General features: G+C 41.9%; 1 protein-coding gene across 1 annotated transcript in view; it reads right to left on the reverse strand.

The window, feature by feature from the left end:
- Positions 1-16,882, reverse strand: part of lrrcc1 (leucine rich repeat and coiled-coil centrosomal protein 1) — a 160,825-nt gene that overhangs the window by 76,886 nt on the left and 67,057 nt on the right. The window contains exons 9-10 of the mRNA XM_078217047.1: positions 7,807-8,008; positions 6,622-6,770 (exon numbers count right to left, since the gene is read on the reverse strand). Of these exons, the coding sequence (XP_078073173.1) occupies positions 6,622-6,770; positions 7,807-8,008 (351 nt within the window). The remainder of the gene's footprint in view (positions 1-6,621; positions 6,771-7,806; positions 8,009-16,882) is intronic.

A 16,882-nucleotide genomic window follows, 5' to 3' on the forward strand; every position in this document is an offset into this window, starting at 1 on the left:
CATTTTATTTCTAATTAGCCATAAAAATGAACTCGCTGCATTTTCAAATGTTTCCTCAGAAAGTTGTGACATGAGAGACTTGCGCAAATTAATAATACTGCTTCAATTACATCACAAATTATTCAGCTTTTGTGAACACTGACATTGACGCACCATTTTGAACTGCTTTCAGCAGAAATAACGTGGAGATGCCGGCGTTGGACTGGGGTAAACACAGTAAGAAGTCTAACAACACCAGGTTAAAGTCCAACAGGTTTATTTGGTAGCAAACGCCACTAGCTTTCGGAGCGCTGCTCCTTCGTCAGGTGAGTGTGAGATCTGCTCACAAACAGCAAACAGGGCATATAAAGACACAAACTCAATTTACAGAATAATGAATAATTTTGGAATGAGAGTCTTTACAGCTAATCAAGTCTTAAAGGTACAGACAATGTGAGTGGAGAGAGCATTAAGCACAAGTTAAAGAGATGTGCATTGTCTCCAGACAGGAGAGCCAGTGAGATTTTGCAAGTCCAGGCAAGTTGTGGGGGTTACAGATAGTCTGATATGAACTCAAGATCCCGGTTGAGGCCGTCCTCATGTGTGCGGAACTTGGCTATCAGTCTCTGCTCAGCGACTCTGCACTATCGTGTGTCGTGAAGGCCGCCTTGGAGAACGCTTACCCGAATATCAGAGGCCGAATGCCCGTGACTGCTGAAGTGCTCCCCAACAGGAAGAGAACAGTCTTGCCTGGTGATTGTCGAGCGGTGTTCATTTATCCGTTGTCATAGCGTCTGCATGGTTTCCCCAATGTACCATGCCTCGGGACATCCTTTCCTGCAGCGTATCAGGTAGACAATGTTGGCCGAGTTGCAAGAGTATGGTGGATGGTGGATGGTGTTCTCACGTGAGATGATGGCATCCGTGTCGATGATCCGGCACGTCTTGAGAAACTTGAGAAACTCGGCATCTCCATCGCAGCAACCAAGCCTCCCTCGGTACCACAGTAGAAAACAGTACCACAACAGGGAAGTCCATTGTCAACTTCTCGGACTACACACATCAACCAGATGAAATCGAAGTTCTCAGCCGGGGGCTCAATTTTTGCCCCACCACCAAAATAGACCCCATCAGTCTCGCAGCAGACACAAAGGAATTCATCAGGCAAATGAGGCTGCGGGAGTTCTTCCACAAAGACCAAGAGGCCAACAGTGAACACAATGAAACAGCCAATGAACTGGAACAGCCGACAGAGAGATCTGCAGTGAATCCGAAGAGGAAAGAGTCGAATTGGACCTCTCCGGAAGGCCGCTGCCCTCGACTTGACATGTATGCCCAAGCCGTCAGGAGGTGCGTCAACACCAAATTCATCAGCCGCACTCTCAAGACAGCCCCGAACATCACCCAAGCACAGCGCAATGCCATCCGCGCTCTCAAGACCAACCGCAACATTGTCATCAAACCAGCAGACAAAGGAGGGGCCATCGTCATACTGAACAGAACGGTTTACTGCAAAGAAGTGTACCGACAACTTAACAACGAGGAACACTACAGACAGTTACCCACAGATCCGACCAAAGAACACACCCGTCAACTCAACATTCTGATCAAGACCTTTGATCCGGACCTTCAGAACACCCTCCGTGCTCTCATCCCACGTACTCTCCGCGTTGGAGATCTCTACTGCCTCCCAAAGATACACAAGGCAAACACACCCGGCCGTCCCATCATATCAGGCAATGGGACCATGTGCAAGAACGTCTCCGGCTATGTCGAGGGCATCCTGAAACCCATTGTACAAAGAACCCCCAGCTTTTGTCGCGACACTACGGACTTCCTACAGAAACTCAGCACACATGGAGCAGTTGAACCAGGAGCACTCCTCGTCACAATGGATGTCTCGGCACTCTACACCAGCATCCCCCACGATGATGGCATTGCTGCAACTGCCTCAGTTCTCAACACCGACAACTGCCAGTTTCCAGATGCAATTTTACAACTCATCCGCTTCATCCTGGACCACAATGTCTTCACCTTCAACAACCAATTCTTCATCCAGACACACGGAATAGCCATGGGGACCAAATTCGCACCTCAATATGCCAACATCTTCATGCACAGATTCGAACAAGACTTCATCACCACACAGGACCTTCAAGCGATGCTATACACTAGATACATCGATGACATTTTCTTCCTTTGGACTCATGGTGAGCAATCACTGAAACAACTATATGATGACATCAACAAGTTCCATCCCACCATCAGACTCACCATGGACTACCCTCCGGAATCAGTTGCATTCTTGGACACACGCATCTCCATTAAGGACGGTCACCTCAGCACCTCACTGTACTGCAAGCCCACGGATAACCTCACGATGCTCCACTTCTCCAGCTTCCACCCTAAACACGTTAAAGAAGCCATCCCCTACGGACAAGCCCTCTGTATACACAGGATCTGCTCGGATGAGGAGGATCGCAACAGACACCTCCAGACGCTGAAAGGTGCCCTCATAAGAATAGGATATGGCGCTCGACTCATCGATCGACAGTTCCAACGCGCTACAGCGAAAAACCGCACCAACCTCCTCAGAAGACAAACACGGGACACGGCGGACAGAGTACCCTTCGTCGTCCAGTACTTCCCCAGAGCGGAGAAGCTACGACATCTCCTCCGGAGCCTTCAACATGTTATTGATGAAGGCGAACATCTCGCCAAGGCCATCCCCACACCCCCACTTCTTGCCTTCAAACAACCGCACAACCTCAAACAAACAATTGTCCGCAGCAAACTACCCAGCCTTCAGGAGAACAGTGACCACAACACCACACAACCCTGCCACAGCAACCGCTGCAAGACGTGCCGGATCATCGACACGGATGCCATCATCTCACGTGAGAACACCATCCACCAGGTACACAGTACATACTCTTGCAACTCGGCCAACGTTATCTACCTGATACGTTGCAGGAAAGGATGTCCCGAGGCATGGTACATTGGGGAAACCATGCAGATGCTACGATTTCGGATGAATGAACACCGCTTGACAATCACCAGGCAAGACTGTTCTCTTCCTGTTGGGGAGCACTTTAGCAGTCACGTGCATTCGGCCTTTGATATTCGGGTAAGCGTTCTCCAAGGCGGCCTACACGACAGCGCAGAGTCGCTGAGCACAGACTGATAGCCAGGTTCCGCACACATGAGGACGGCCTCAACCGGGATCTTGGGTTCATGTCACACTGTCTGTAACCCACACAACTTGCCTGGACTTGCAAAATCTCACTGGCTGTCCTGTCTGGAGACAATACACATCTCTTTAACCTGTGCTTCATGCTCTCTCCACTCACATTGTCTGTACCTTTAAGACTTGATTAGCTGTAAAGACTCGCATTCCAACCATTATTCATTATTCTGTAAATTGAGTTTGTGTCTTTATATGCCCTGTTTGCTGTTTGTGAGCAGATCTCCCATTCACCTGACGAAGGAGCAGTGCTCCGAAAGCTAGTGGCTGGTGCTACCAAATAAACCTGTTGGACTTTAACCTGGTGTTGTTAGACTCCTTATTGTGTTCAGCAGAAATAGTCAGGCAGCTCATTGCTGTCAACTGTCACAAGTCTTAAATCGTGCGACAGTCAAGTCTAATACAAGTGTTTGCATCCCCAAATAAACAGAGGAGGTGGCTCATTGGAGGCAAGGGCCAGCTTTGGAGGATCTGGCTGATGACATCTGTCAGAAACCTGCCAATGATGCCAAGGGGAGATACAATAGGATTCAGATCACTACAAAGGAGATCATTGAGAAAATAATTGGCTTGTTAAAAATGAGATTCAGATGCCTCGACAGATCTGGGGGCACCCAGCACTATACACCAGCAAGGATTTCCAGATTGGTGGTCTGCTGTGTCTTGCACAGCATGGTGCTGGAGACTTGAATGGAGATACAGGACGAGGAAGCTGCAGACCATCTGTCATCTTCTGGGGAAGTGGAGGAAGTGGACAATAAAAGGGGGCTTGAAACTTTTAACATGTTCAGAGAATTTTGGATGCATTTGTGCCAAGAACACAGAAAGTTAGCATCCAGATACAGCAAGCAATTTGGAAGGTAAATGGCATTTTGGCCTTTCTGGCAAGGTGAATAGAGTATGAGAACAAGGAATCTTGTTAAAATTGTGTCGGGCTTTGGTGAGATCAAATCTTGTTGTTCTAAGGAATATACTTGCCTTGAAGGCAATGCAAAGAAGGTTCACTAGATAGACTCCTGGGATGAAAGACTGAGTAAATTGGACTTTAGAAGAATAAAAAGTGATCTCTTTGAAGCATACAAGGTCCTGAAGGGGCTTGTTCAAGGTAGACAATGAGAGGTTGTTTCCCCTGGCTGGGGAATCCAGGGCATGGAACCACAACGTCAGGATAAGCGGTGGATCATTTAGGCCTGAGATGAGGGGAAATTTCTTCACTCAGAGGGGTGTCAGTCTTTGGAATTCTCTACCCAAGAGTGTTTTGGATGTTCCGTTGCTGAATATATTCAAGGCTAGGACAGAGATTTCTTTGATTTCTAAGGAAATCAAGAGATATGGGGAGTAGGCAGAAACGTGGAGTTGAGGCAAAAGATCAACCACGCTTGTATTGAACGAAGGAGCAGGGTTGAGGGGGTGTACTCCAACTTCTATATCATATGTTCAAATTTGGCTAAGGCGGCTGCAGCTGCACATTTGGATGTCAAGAATCCTGAACTAGCCTCAGGGGCACGGTACAGAGAAGGAACAAACCTAATATCATATCGAACAGGAACCCGAAACACTCTGGGGTCTGAACCAACTCTCTTCCCTTCCCCCCAACTCCCCAAGCAGAAAGCATCCCCACAGTCACAAACCACCAAAAAATATGGATCCTTACAACCATAAAATCCCTACAGTGCAGAAGGAGGTCACTCAGCCCTTTGAGTTTGCACTGACTCTTTGAAAGAGCAACCCATTCAGGCCCTCTCCTTCACCCTATCCCTGTAACCCTGGGCATTTACCATGGCCAATCCACCTAACCTGCACATCTTTGGACTGTGGGAGGGAACAGACCGGAGTACCTGGGGAAGTCTATCTGTACACGGGGAGAACTTGAAAACTCCACACAGTCACCCAAGGCTGTAATCAAACCCTGATCCCTGGCTGACAATATCACACCCTCGGCAAATTACTGACATTCAAAGGGTATAGCGCATGCCTTACCATTTAGCATGTGTTGTGGAAAATTATAAATACACGCTCAGACACAATGCATTAGCAGGGAAGAAAACAAGAATGAAGGGAGGGAGGACTTAAGGTTGTAACATACTCATAAGAATGAAGTTAACATTTGGCACAAAAATTTACTTAGTTTCACATTTTCCACGTAACCGACCCAGCGCTACAAACCTCTGAAATATCAGCATTCCAATTCTGATTTCTTGCACATGATTTTCTTCACTCCATCACTGACGGCCACGCCTTTAGTTGCTTCGGCCCTAAGCTCTGTAATTCCTTCCCTTCCATTTCTCTACCTTTTTAAGATGCTGCTTTAAACTCAACTTTTTGACTAACTTTTTGCTCACCTGTACTAACATCTACTTATGTCGCTGGGTATGAACATTTATTTGCTGACGTCCGGTGAAGTGCCTTGGGGCATTTTAGCACATAAAAGGCATGATATAAATGCAAGTTGGTGTTGCAGATTATGCTTAGCATTTACGTTTGAAGTGCTGGGGGTTACCTATGTTGCAGCCTCGAGGTCACAACAGAGCCTCATTTATTAAAATAAACTGCTGGTTTTATTTCGCAGTAACTGTTTATTATCTTAACATTTGTGTCAAGATACATTTTTTTCAAATTTAAAACACAAATGCAATACCTGGAATTTATAAATAAAACTAAGCCTTAGTATTCCATAAATAAAGCATAATATTGTCTTTATTATCTTGAGTAATTTTTAAAAACTATTGTATAACTATTGTAGGAATAAAAACAATATTTTTTCCCCATAAAGTCCAAGAGACATTCTGAGAACTTTTTAAACATGGCTAGAGCTTTACACTTTGTGTAGAACCCAAGTGGTATGTATGAGATACTATGTCTTGAAGGTGATCTCATCACTTTAGGCTTTAGTTTATTCTACAGTTGGATACGACTGTAGAATAGAATTTATATGGGCTGTAGAATTTATATGGGTGGCACAGTGGTTAGCACTGCTGCCTCACAGCTCCAGGGACCTGGGTTCGATTCTCGGCTTGGGTCACTGTCTGTGTGGTGTTTGCATGTTCTCCCTGTGTCTGCGTGGGTTTCCTCCGGGTACTCTGGTTTCCTCCAACAGTCCAAAGACGTGCTGGTTAGGTGCAAAGGCCATGCTAAATTGCCCCTTAGTGTCCTGGGATGCATAGGTTAGAGGGATTAGTGGGATAAATATGTGGGATTACGGGGATAGGGCCTGGGTGGGATTATTGTTGGTGCAGACCCGATGGGCCAAATGGCCTCCTTGTGCACTATAGGGTTTCTATGTCTCTTAAGTCACATTGCCACTTTTCAGTGTTTACAAGGTGCTTTTGGATGCATTTAACTCATAAACTGTATTATACTAGCACTGTAAATTTCTGAAAACAAGAGTTGTCACGTACCTGTCTGTGGTATGTACAGCCATGTCATGAAAATTCCTTTTCTCGTCAGCCTGATTTTGTAATTCTTTCATATGATCCATCAACTCTTTCACAGTTTGCTCTGCCTTCCACCTCATCTCTCGTTCTTGGTCCAAATCTTGAATAAGTACCTAGAAAAAAGGAATCACGGCTGCTAGATTTGTACAGAAAATGATAATTGGAAGTCTGTCTGTCAGCTGAAGAAAGAATAAATTTGAACGTTCATTGCACATTATATTACCTGAGGATTTCCGAAAGCACCTCAGTCAATGAACACCATTTGGGCAAACAGAAGAGGCTTTGATATAATACACCACCCTAAGAACACTAATATTAACAATGTAGTAATAATACAATGCAACTTCGATTGCGTGTTCCGCGAGTGTGGCTTGAATCTGCAACTTTCCGAGTTAGAGATGAAAGTCTTATTAAGGAATCAAACCAAGTTACATGATGTTAAAATTACAGGAATGTAATTAGATTACATACATTTGTTCCACAGGATATAGCATGAGCAAGAAATATTACATTCTCCAGTTTTACCTGAATAGTTTCAATCCTTCTAAAAGCACTTTTTGTGTATTTTATAAAGCAGCATACAATATAACTATTATTTTGAACCACTTTTGAAAATGACCCATCAAATTACAGAGAAGTAGATATGCAAAGCGAGTGCCGTTGTGCACATCTACAATTGACAGTCAACAATCTGCACATTCATACCTATATAGACTGGAGCTTATGGTTGTAAGTAACAAGGTACTTCCATATCTAGATAATTTGGGAGAAAAAAAACTAACTGTTATTTTGCATCTAATTAGATATACTTTTGTTTCAATGGCATCTTTTTATGCCCTTCAGTCTCATTATTTGAGACCTCTATTTGGAATCTTGAGATACTCCTGTGGCATATTAAAGAAATTATTTGAACACATAAGATCTCCTCCGCCAGCCATTTCAATACAAAGCAACAGAATTAAATTGGTGCTTCATCCTAACCTGCAGGCCAATAAGAGCTTAAGCCTGGGGATTTTAGTAGTACTCAGCGCTGCTGTGTAATCAACAAAAACCTTTTTCCGTGACAGCTTGCCCAAAATCAAGTCCTCTTGAACAATGTACATTGCTAGTTATTCATGAATCAATTAAAAAAAAGAACATTGTTATTACCCGGTATGTAGACTCCTCAGTCACACTTGTTTTTTGGCTGTCTTGTGATTTGTGTTGAGCTTTTTGTATTATTGACATATTCCTGGGGGTACGTCCCACCACTTGAAGCTCAGCAGGTTCTACAGGTGAACTGCTAGAGAATTCTTCACCTCTGGGTTGGTTGTTTGAGGATTTTAGTTTTCGCATGCAAGGCTGTTTGTCCCTGAGACAAAATCAATCATTTGTGTTACAATTTCATAACATTTTGCAATAAAGGTAGACATTCAGCACGTCATACCTGCAATGGTTCGCTAAAAGAACTGTGCATTTAGTCCTATTCACTTGCTTTTCCCCAATACTCTTTTAAATTTTTCTTTTTACAATCTCTGAACATTTATCCTATTCCCTCTAGTCAAGTTCATTCTGGTGATTTTATATTTATGCCGCTTGGTTTATCAGTTTCTCCTTATTACTAATCTAACACTTTCATTCGAAATAAATTGAAGATACAGAATACAACTTAATATGTATGAAAATGAACACCCAACAATTCATTCTAATTTTTAAAAAACTCATCAATGTTTAAAGAGTGTGGTCTATTCATTAGCTGTAAGATTGAGTATGTGTTATCAGCAACTCACTCCTAATAGGTAGAAGGTATAATCTAAGTTATCTGAGCTACTCCAAACAGAAAAGAAGCATGTTAAATATCCAAAATGGAAGTCAATGCTGCAAAATTAAATTGCTCTGTTTATTAGTAGTGGGATCCCCATTGAGAGATCCATCAAATGTTTTTCATTAAGGGCTACGAGGAAAAGAAACCTAAATTTGTAGTTAAACATACAACAGCATTTCAGGGATTGGAAAATTTCATTCTCTGGTGGTGAAAGAAGCCCTCAATAAAAACTGCAACTGGAAAAAGAATAATAAGCTTTAAATGCAAGATATAGCTTAATTATTTAAACAACAGCAACAACAATTTGCATTCATATAATGGTATTGGACACAGATGGTGGTTTGGTGATAATGCCACTGGACTAGTAATCCAGAGACCCAGGCTAAATTTCTGGGGACATGGGTTCAAATCCCACGATAGCAACTGGTGGAACTTGAATTCAGTTCATACATCTGGAATATAAAGCTAGTCTCAGGAATGATAACCATGATAGTTTATATATATTACAAACAAAATCGTCCAGGGCATTGAGTTTAAAAATTGGCAAGTCATGTTGCAGCTTTATAGAACCTTAGTTAGACCTCACTTGGAATATAGTGTTCAATTCTGGTCGCCACACTACCAGAAAGATGTGGAGGCTTTGGAGAGGGTACAGAAAAGATTTACCAGGATGATGCCTGGTATGGAGGGAATTAGCTATGAGGAGAGGTTGGAGAAACTTGGTTTGTTCTCACCGGAACGACGGAGGTTGAGGGGCGACCTGATAGAAGTCTACAAGATTATGAGGGGCATGGACAGAGTAGATAGTCAGAAGCTTTTTCCCATAGTGGAAGAGTCAATTACTAGGGGGCATAGGTTTAAGGTGTGAGGGGAAAGGTTTAAAGGAGATGTACGAGGGTGGTGGGTGCCTGGAACTCACTGCCGGGGGAGATAGTGGAAGCAGATATGATAGTGAGATTTAAGGGGCATCTGGACAAATACATGAATAGGATGGGGATAGAGGGATATGGTCTCTGGAAGGGTAGGGGGTTTTTGTTCAGTCGGGCAGCATGGTTGGTGCAGGTTTGGAGGGCCAGAGGGCCTGTTCCTGTGCTGTAATTTTCTTTGTTCTCTTTGTTGTTCTTTGTAGTTATCACCATTTGTTGTAAAAGCCATCTGGTTTACTAATGCCCATTGGGGAAGACTGCCATCTTTACCTGCTCTGGTCTACATGCGACTCCGGACCAAAGTAAACTGTGGTTGCCTATTAACTGCCCTCTGAAATGGCGTAGTATGCTACTCAGTTCAGGGGCCATTAGGAATCAGCAACAAATGTTCACTTGACAGTGACCTGCACTCCCTATGAATGAATAAAAAAAACAGAAGAACTGTTGGCAAGGATAAGAGAAGCATTAGGAAAGATGCATGGTCAAGAGGTTATGTTTTTAAGGAAGCTTTAGAAAGCAGGAAGAGCAAGTTTAAGGCAAGAGTGATGAAGTTCCAAAGGGAAGGCTGAGACATGTGACGGCAGAACAGGATGTTCAAGGAAGATAACAATGCATAGGAGACCAATGGAGAAAGGTTAATATAATTGAGCAAATAGCTAGAGGAGGCTGCTGAGGTAGTGTTAAGCAAGGCTATGGTGTGATATGTAAATAAGGATGCAAGTTTTGAATATGGCATTGCAGGACAGGAAACCTACATGAAATCTATTTCAAACACAGTAGTGAATGAAGTACGTCTGCTATTGTCAAACATACTCCCAACTTAAAAACCACCACATCCAATAGTCCAATTCTAAACTTCTTGCCCATCATACACCAGCACACAAGACATGTCGGGGCTATGGTGATCTACCAACACCACACCGCCCCCAAGATAAGAGCTTTCTCATCAGTGGCTGCCCTTACTCAAGAAACACATAACCATCTATTCTACACAGTAAACCAGTCAGAGCAAAAATGTTAGCATGTACTGACCTATTGCAAACACAACAGCCTGACTAATCAGCAGGAAGATCTCATCCACATTCCCATTCTCCACTACACAGGACTACCTCTCACTGTTCCAATCATTCCTCCAGATGGTCGGTAGGTATGCTGCCTGAAATGTCAAGCCCATCAGTTCTTCCAAGGGATTCTTTTAAAGTAACAACTGCTCTTCCCGGAGCAAACTTTACATGGTGTAACCATAAATTTGTCTTCCTTAATGTTACAGCTCTCACCATAAAAACCTTCAAACCACTTTCATATGAATTTCATGACTGAATTGCATACAAAGTGTTCAGACAGAAATGTGATTTACTTCCATTTGCTCTGTTGAGCTTCAAACTAGAGTATACATATATCTAAATTATGAATTTTAACTTCAAGTTTTGATAATTACTCAACTGCAAAATAATCATTTGGCTAAAAGCAGGACATCCAAGACATACAAATGGTTTTCCAAGCTACTGGATAATTTTTGGAATTATCAATGACATAAGTGTGCACTGCAGAGGAAAAAAGCCAACCTGCATTGTGAATTGTGAAGGATTCTGTTTGACAAATGCATTGAACAACTGGAGTGAGTGGAAAGACTTACTATTTATACATGAAACCCATTATTATAACAGGTGATTGATCCATTATGAACTGCTCCACAGACCTTTCATATTTGCCTTTCAGTGTCTTCCAGACTGGTTTGCTTTTGAAGCGAGTTTGATGTTGTGGAAAACACCCTGTTTATTCCAAAATGAAGATTACTGAAAATAGTGTAATTTAAAATTCTAGATCATGCAACTCTCCACAAATTAGTCTTCAAAAAGAACAGCTTTTTGATTGTAGGAAACAAGATTGCCAAATGAAAATTCCCACAAAATCGAAGTCTGATGAGATGCTGGGTTTTTTTTCAGCTCAAAGCTCCTGAAGGGAGGTTAATACTAAATTCTCCCTCAGTGTACCCAAATAGGTGCTGGAGACTGGAGGGTTTTCACAGAAATCTCATTGCAGTGTTAATGTAAGCTTACTTCTGGCACTAATAAATAAACTTTATACTTCAGAGGAGCCTCAACAGTTATGGGAGCAACAGTGCAATCAAATCTTGGAGAAGTTTGGTCTTTATGCTGTTGTGGAGAAAATAAATAGTTGGCACAATGATTACGAAGGAACAAATTTGGAAGATTCACTTAACAATCCATAGACACATAAGTCAAGTTAACAGATAAAAAACAAAGGATAAAGTAAACAGGAGTTGCTTATACAGCATCTTTAAGGAATCAAAACAAGAAAGGTTTTCTATGTTCTATGAAAGGATAGTTCATCCAATGTACTGCGAGAAAAACGTAGAGTGATTAGCTATTAATAGGTTTGGGTGACAAGTGGAGGTAGTCACTGAAACAAAGCAACAGAATCCTTGGTAACACCAGAGGTAATGGGGGAAGAAATGACCTATTAAATATAACACAACAATGTGGGAGGAAACTAGATAACTAGTAACATAGTTTGGAAGATTCTCGCCTGAGTTTCTGCTACCGTTCTCTTAGTTTTGTGCTGTGAACCAAGCAACTGGTAGCAGAAAACAAGGAGTTTTGTCTGCTGGATCTCAGCCCATTTTGCATTGTAATTGCATTTTCAGGGAGTGGGACCAATTCTCTTTCCACACAGACAGGCAGTTTATTACATATAGAAACATAGAAATTAGGAGGAGGAGGAGGCATTCAGCATTTCGAGCCTGCTCCGCCATTCATTTTGATCATGGCTGATCATCGAATTCAATATCCTGAATCCCCTTCCATCCCATTTCCCTTGATCCCTTTAGCCCCAAGAGCTATATCTAATTTCTTCTTGAAATTACACAATGTTTTGACCTCAACTACATTCTGTGGTAGTGAATTCCACACATTCACCATCCTCTGGGTGAAGAAATTTCTCCTCACCTCAGTTCAAAAAGGTTTATTCCTTATCCTCAAACTATGACCCCTAGTTAGAAACATAGAAAAACTACAGCACAAAACAGGCCCTTCGGCCCCACAAGTTGTGCCGAACACATCCCTACCTTCTAGGCCTACCTATAACCCTCCATCCTATTAAGTCCCATGTACTCATCCAGGAGTCTCTTAAAAGACCCCACTGAGTTTGCCTCCACCACCACTGACGGCAGCCAATTCCACTCGCCCACCACCCTCTGTGTGAAAAACTTCCCCCTAACATTTCCCCTGTACCTACCCCCCAGCACCTTAAACCTGTGTCCTCTCGTAGCAGCCATTTCCACCCTGGGAAAAAGCCTCTGAGAGTCCAACCGATCTATGCCTCTCAACATCTTATATACCTCTATTAGGTCTCCTCTCATCCTACGTCTCTCCAAGGAGAAAAGACCGAGCACCCTCAGCCTATCCTCATAAGGCATGCCACTCAATCCAGGCAACATCCTTGTAAATCTCCTCTGCACCCTTTCAATCTTTTCCACATCCTTCCTGTAATGAGGCGACCAGTTCTGGACTCCCTCACCATTGGGAACATTCTTTCTGAATCTACCCTGTCTAACCCTGTTGGAATTTTATAAGTTTCTATGAGATCCCCTCTCACTCTTCTAAACTCCAGTGAATATAATCCTAACCGATTTAGGCTCTCCTCATATGACAGGCCTGCCATCCCAGGAATCAGCCTGGTAAACCTTCACTGTACTCCCTGTAGAGCAAGAACATCCTTCCTCAGATAAAGACACCAAAACTGCACATAATGCTCCAGATGTGACCTCATCAATGCTCTATACAACTCAGAAAAACATCCCTATCCTTATACTCAAATCCTCTCGTTATGAAGGCCAACGTATCAGTTGCCTTCTTTACTGCCTGCTGTACCTGTGCACTTACTTTCAGCGACTGATGCATGAGGACTCCAAGGTCTCGTTGAGTGTCCACCTCTCTCAATTTACACCCATTTAAGTAATAATCTGTTATCCTATTATTGCTACCAAAGTGGATAACCTCACACTTATCCATATTATACTGCAACTGCCACGCAGATGCCCACACACACAGCCTGTCCCAATCACACAAACATCTTTGCATCCTCCTCACAGCTCACCCTTCCATCTAACTTTGTATCACCTGCAAATTTGGAGATAATAAATTCAGTTTCCTCTTCCAAATCATTAATATATAATGTAAACAGTTGGGGTCCTAGCACAGATCCCTGCGGAACCCCACTAGTCACTGACTGCCAATCAGAAAAAGACCCATTTATGCCAACTCTTTGCTTCCTATCTGCTAACCAGCTTTCTATCCATCTCAAGACATTACCTGCAATCCCATGTGCTTTAACTTTACATAGTAGTCTGTTATGTGAGATCTTGTCGGAAGCCTTCTGAAAGTCTAAATAAACCACATCCACTGGTTCTCCTCGGTCAACTCTACCAGTTACATCCTCAAAAATTCCAATAGATTCGTCAATCATTATTTCCCTTTTGTAAATCCATGCTGATTTTGTCTGATTATACCACTGCCTTCCAAATGCCGAGTTATGAAATCCTTGGTAATAGACTCTAGCAACTTCCCCAGTACCGAAGTTAGGCTCACTGGCCTATATTCCCTGTTTTCTCTCTACCTCCCTTTTTGAATAGCGGGTTTACATTAGCTGCCCTCAAATCTGTAGGAACTATTCCAGCGTCCAAAGAATTTTGGAAAATAACCTTCAATGGATCTACTGTTTCCAGGGCCACTTCTTTAAGTACTTTGGATGAAGATTATCAGGACCTGGAGATTTATCCACCTTCAATCTCATCAATTTCCCCAAAACCACTTCTCTACTAATGCTGATTTCCTTCAGCTTCTCACTAAAACATTTTTCTCTCAGCACTACTGGTACATTGCTTGCGTGTTCGCAAAGGAAGACATGAATAAAATACAAATTTAATTCCTCAGCCATTTCTTTATTCCTCATTATGAATTCTCCTGTCTCTGACTGTAAGGGGCCTACATTTATTTTTCTCAATCTTTTTCTCTTTACATATCTATAAAAACTTTTACAATCAGTTTTTATGTTCCCCGCTAGCTTACTTTCACACTCGATTTTTCCCTTCTTAATCAATCCCTCAGTCCTCCTTTGTTGAATTTTAAACTGCTCCCAATCTTTAGGCCTATTGCTTTTTCTTGCCAATTTGTATGCTTCTTCCTTGAATCTGATACTCTCTCTAATTTCCCTTGTAAGCCATGGTTTTGTCACAATTCCCTTACCACTCTTACGCCAAACGGGGAATAAACAACTTCTGGAGTTCATCTATACACTCTTTAAATGCCTGCCATTGCCTGTCCACTGTCTTTCCTTTCAGTTTCCCAGTCCATCATGGCCAATTCATGCCTCATACCATCATAGTTACCTTTACTGAGATTCAGGACCCTGGTCTCAGAATCAACTACATCATTATCGACCTTGACAAAGAATTTTACCATATTATGGTCACATATGTATCAAAGGGCATGTTTGTCCTGCAAACCATTTCTTAGCCTTCGAACATTCAGGTCATCAAGTTTAAAGCACATCCATTTCAAAAACAGGCATCCAATGTTATTGAGAACAGGGTGCAGTGATAGATGATTTAAAAGACCAAGGGATATTGCTTCAATTCTTAATTTTTCTACTGATTCTTTGCTTGCTACTTTGTTTTTCTGAAACCTAGGTTTTCATGAGTCTTTGTGTCAGCTGTGTAAAATATAAAATTCCCCCAGCATTATTAGTATACCAATGAGTATCTCAATTAACTCTCCTTCCACACCCATCCATAACAGGAGAAATATGAAGCAAATAAAATTTGCACAGAAAATACTCTTTGCCTAACGCAGCTGCAGGCAGAGCTGTGTATACATCACCTTAGCATACAACTGGTGCATCAATGTCTACTCTTACAAAAGGAAGGTAGAAAACATGCCGGATATCTCAACTACGAGATGTGTTGTCTGGATGAGTACAACTACAAGAACACACAAGAAGCTCGACACCATCTACAACAAAGCAGCAGTTTATTACCACCCCATCCACAAATATGCACTCCCTTCACCACTGACGCACAGTAGCAGCAGTGTGCACCATCTAAATGGTGCACTGCAGCAACTCACCAAGGCTCCTTCAACAGCACCATCCAAAACCCGCAACCTCTACCATCTAGGAGGACAAGGCAGCAAACACATGGAAACAGCACCACCTGGATGTTCTCCTCCAAGCCACACACCATCACGACTTGGAAGTATATCGATGTCCCTTCACTTGTCACTGGGTCAAAATCCTGGAATTCTCACCCTAATACTATTGTGGGTGTATCTACACAACGTGGACTACAAAGATAGCCAAAGATAGCTCACCACCACCTTCTCAAGGGCAATTAGAAATGGGCAATAAACAGTGGCCTAGCGAGTGATGCCCACATCCCATGCATGAATTTTTTAAAAATTAAAAGCTTAATTTGGCATAGTTCAATAGTGATTACTTTGTTTAGATGTATGAATTTTTAATCCTTGGGATGCATCTATCAAATGTTTGCTTTAATTCAGAAAAAGTGCTTCTGACTTGTATAAAATAGAACCATTATCAGCTTCAAAATGAAAATGAATCAAAATATAATAAATCCACATCAGAAGAAAATTATTTTCTGCCTAGTTCATATCTAGTCAAGATAAGTATTTTAATAAGTTCAACACTTTGCATTTTAATAACATATAATTAGCATTCAGCACACAAGGTAATGAACAGATCTTAACTGCAAAGACTAAAGATGAAAGAGTTTGTTCAGCAGTTCAGATTTAGCCTCGAAGTATTTCTGATGGGTTTCATACAAAATAGAGTGAATAGATTTGCTGAAACGTCAGAAATCTGGAAATGGAAATAAATATCATCTGATACAAACTTTCTTCAAAAACAGCACTGGGTTGCATTAGCCAATCTACTGACTGCAATCTTAATGAGTCGACTTCTGATTAATAAATAGGATTTACAGTCTCAGCAAAGCATAAATCAATATGTAATTCCATTTTTTAAAAAGCATTGTTGCAGTTTAATTTACAACACAAAACATCTTCAGCTTTTACCTGCAACAATACAAAGATAACTCGAGCTCAGTTTTAATCCACCGCTAGAATTTCAGCAACCGTATTAATAAAAACCAAATACAGTACTCAGATCTCTTGATCAAGTACTATTCTACCAGTGAGCATCAATTCTGTTCAGTGCCATTGGTTTCATTGTGACATTTACATTCTGCCTTCCTTTTCCAGGTCTTCACCACTCATTAAATAACATTGAATTTCATAGAACAGATAGCACAGAAACAATACATTTCATGCCAGTGTTTATACTCCACATTGGCTTCTTTCCATTCAAATTAACTTTACCTCTCCCTCGCCCACATCCCTCTATTCCATTCTCTCTGATGTATGCATTTTATCTCCCTTTAAATAAGTCAAAGCTACCT

The sequence above is a fragment of the Mustelus asterias genome, chromosome 7 (assembly GCF_964213995.1).
Source record: "Mustelus asterias chromosome 7, sMusAst1.hap1.1, whole genome shotgun sequence".
NCBI classification, from domain to species: Eukaryota; Metazoa; Chordata; class Chondrichthyes; order Carcharhiniformes; family Triakidae; genus Mustelus; species Mustelus asterias.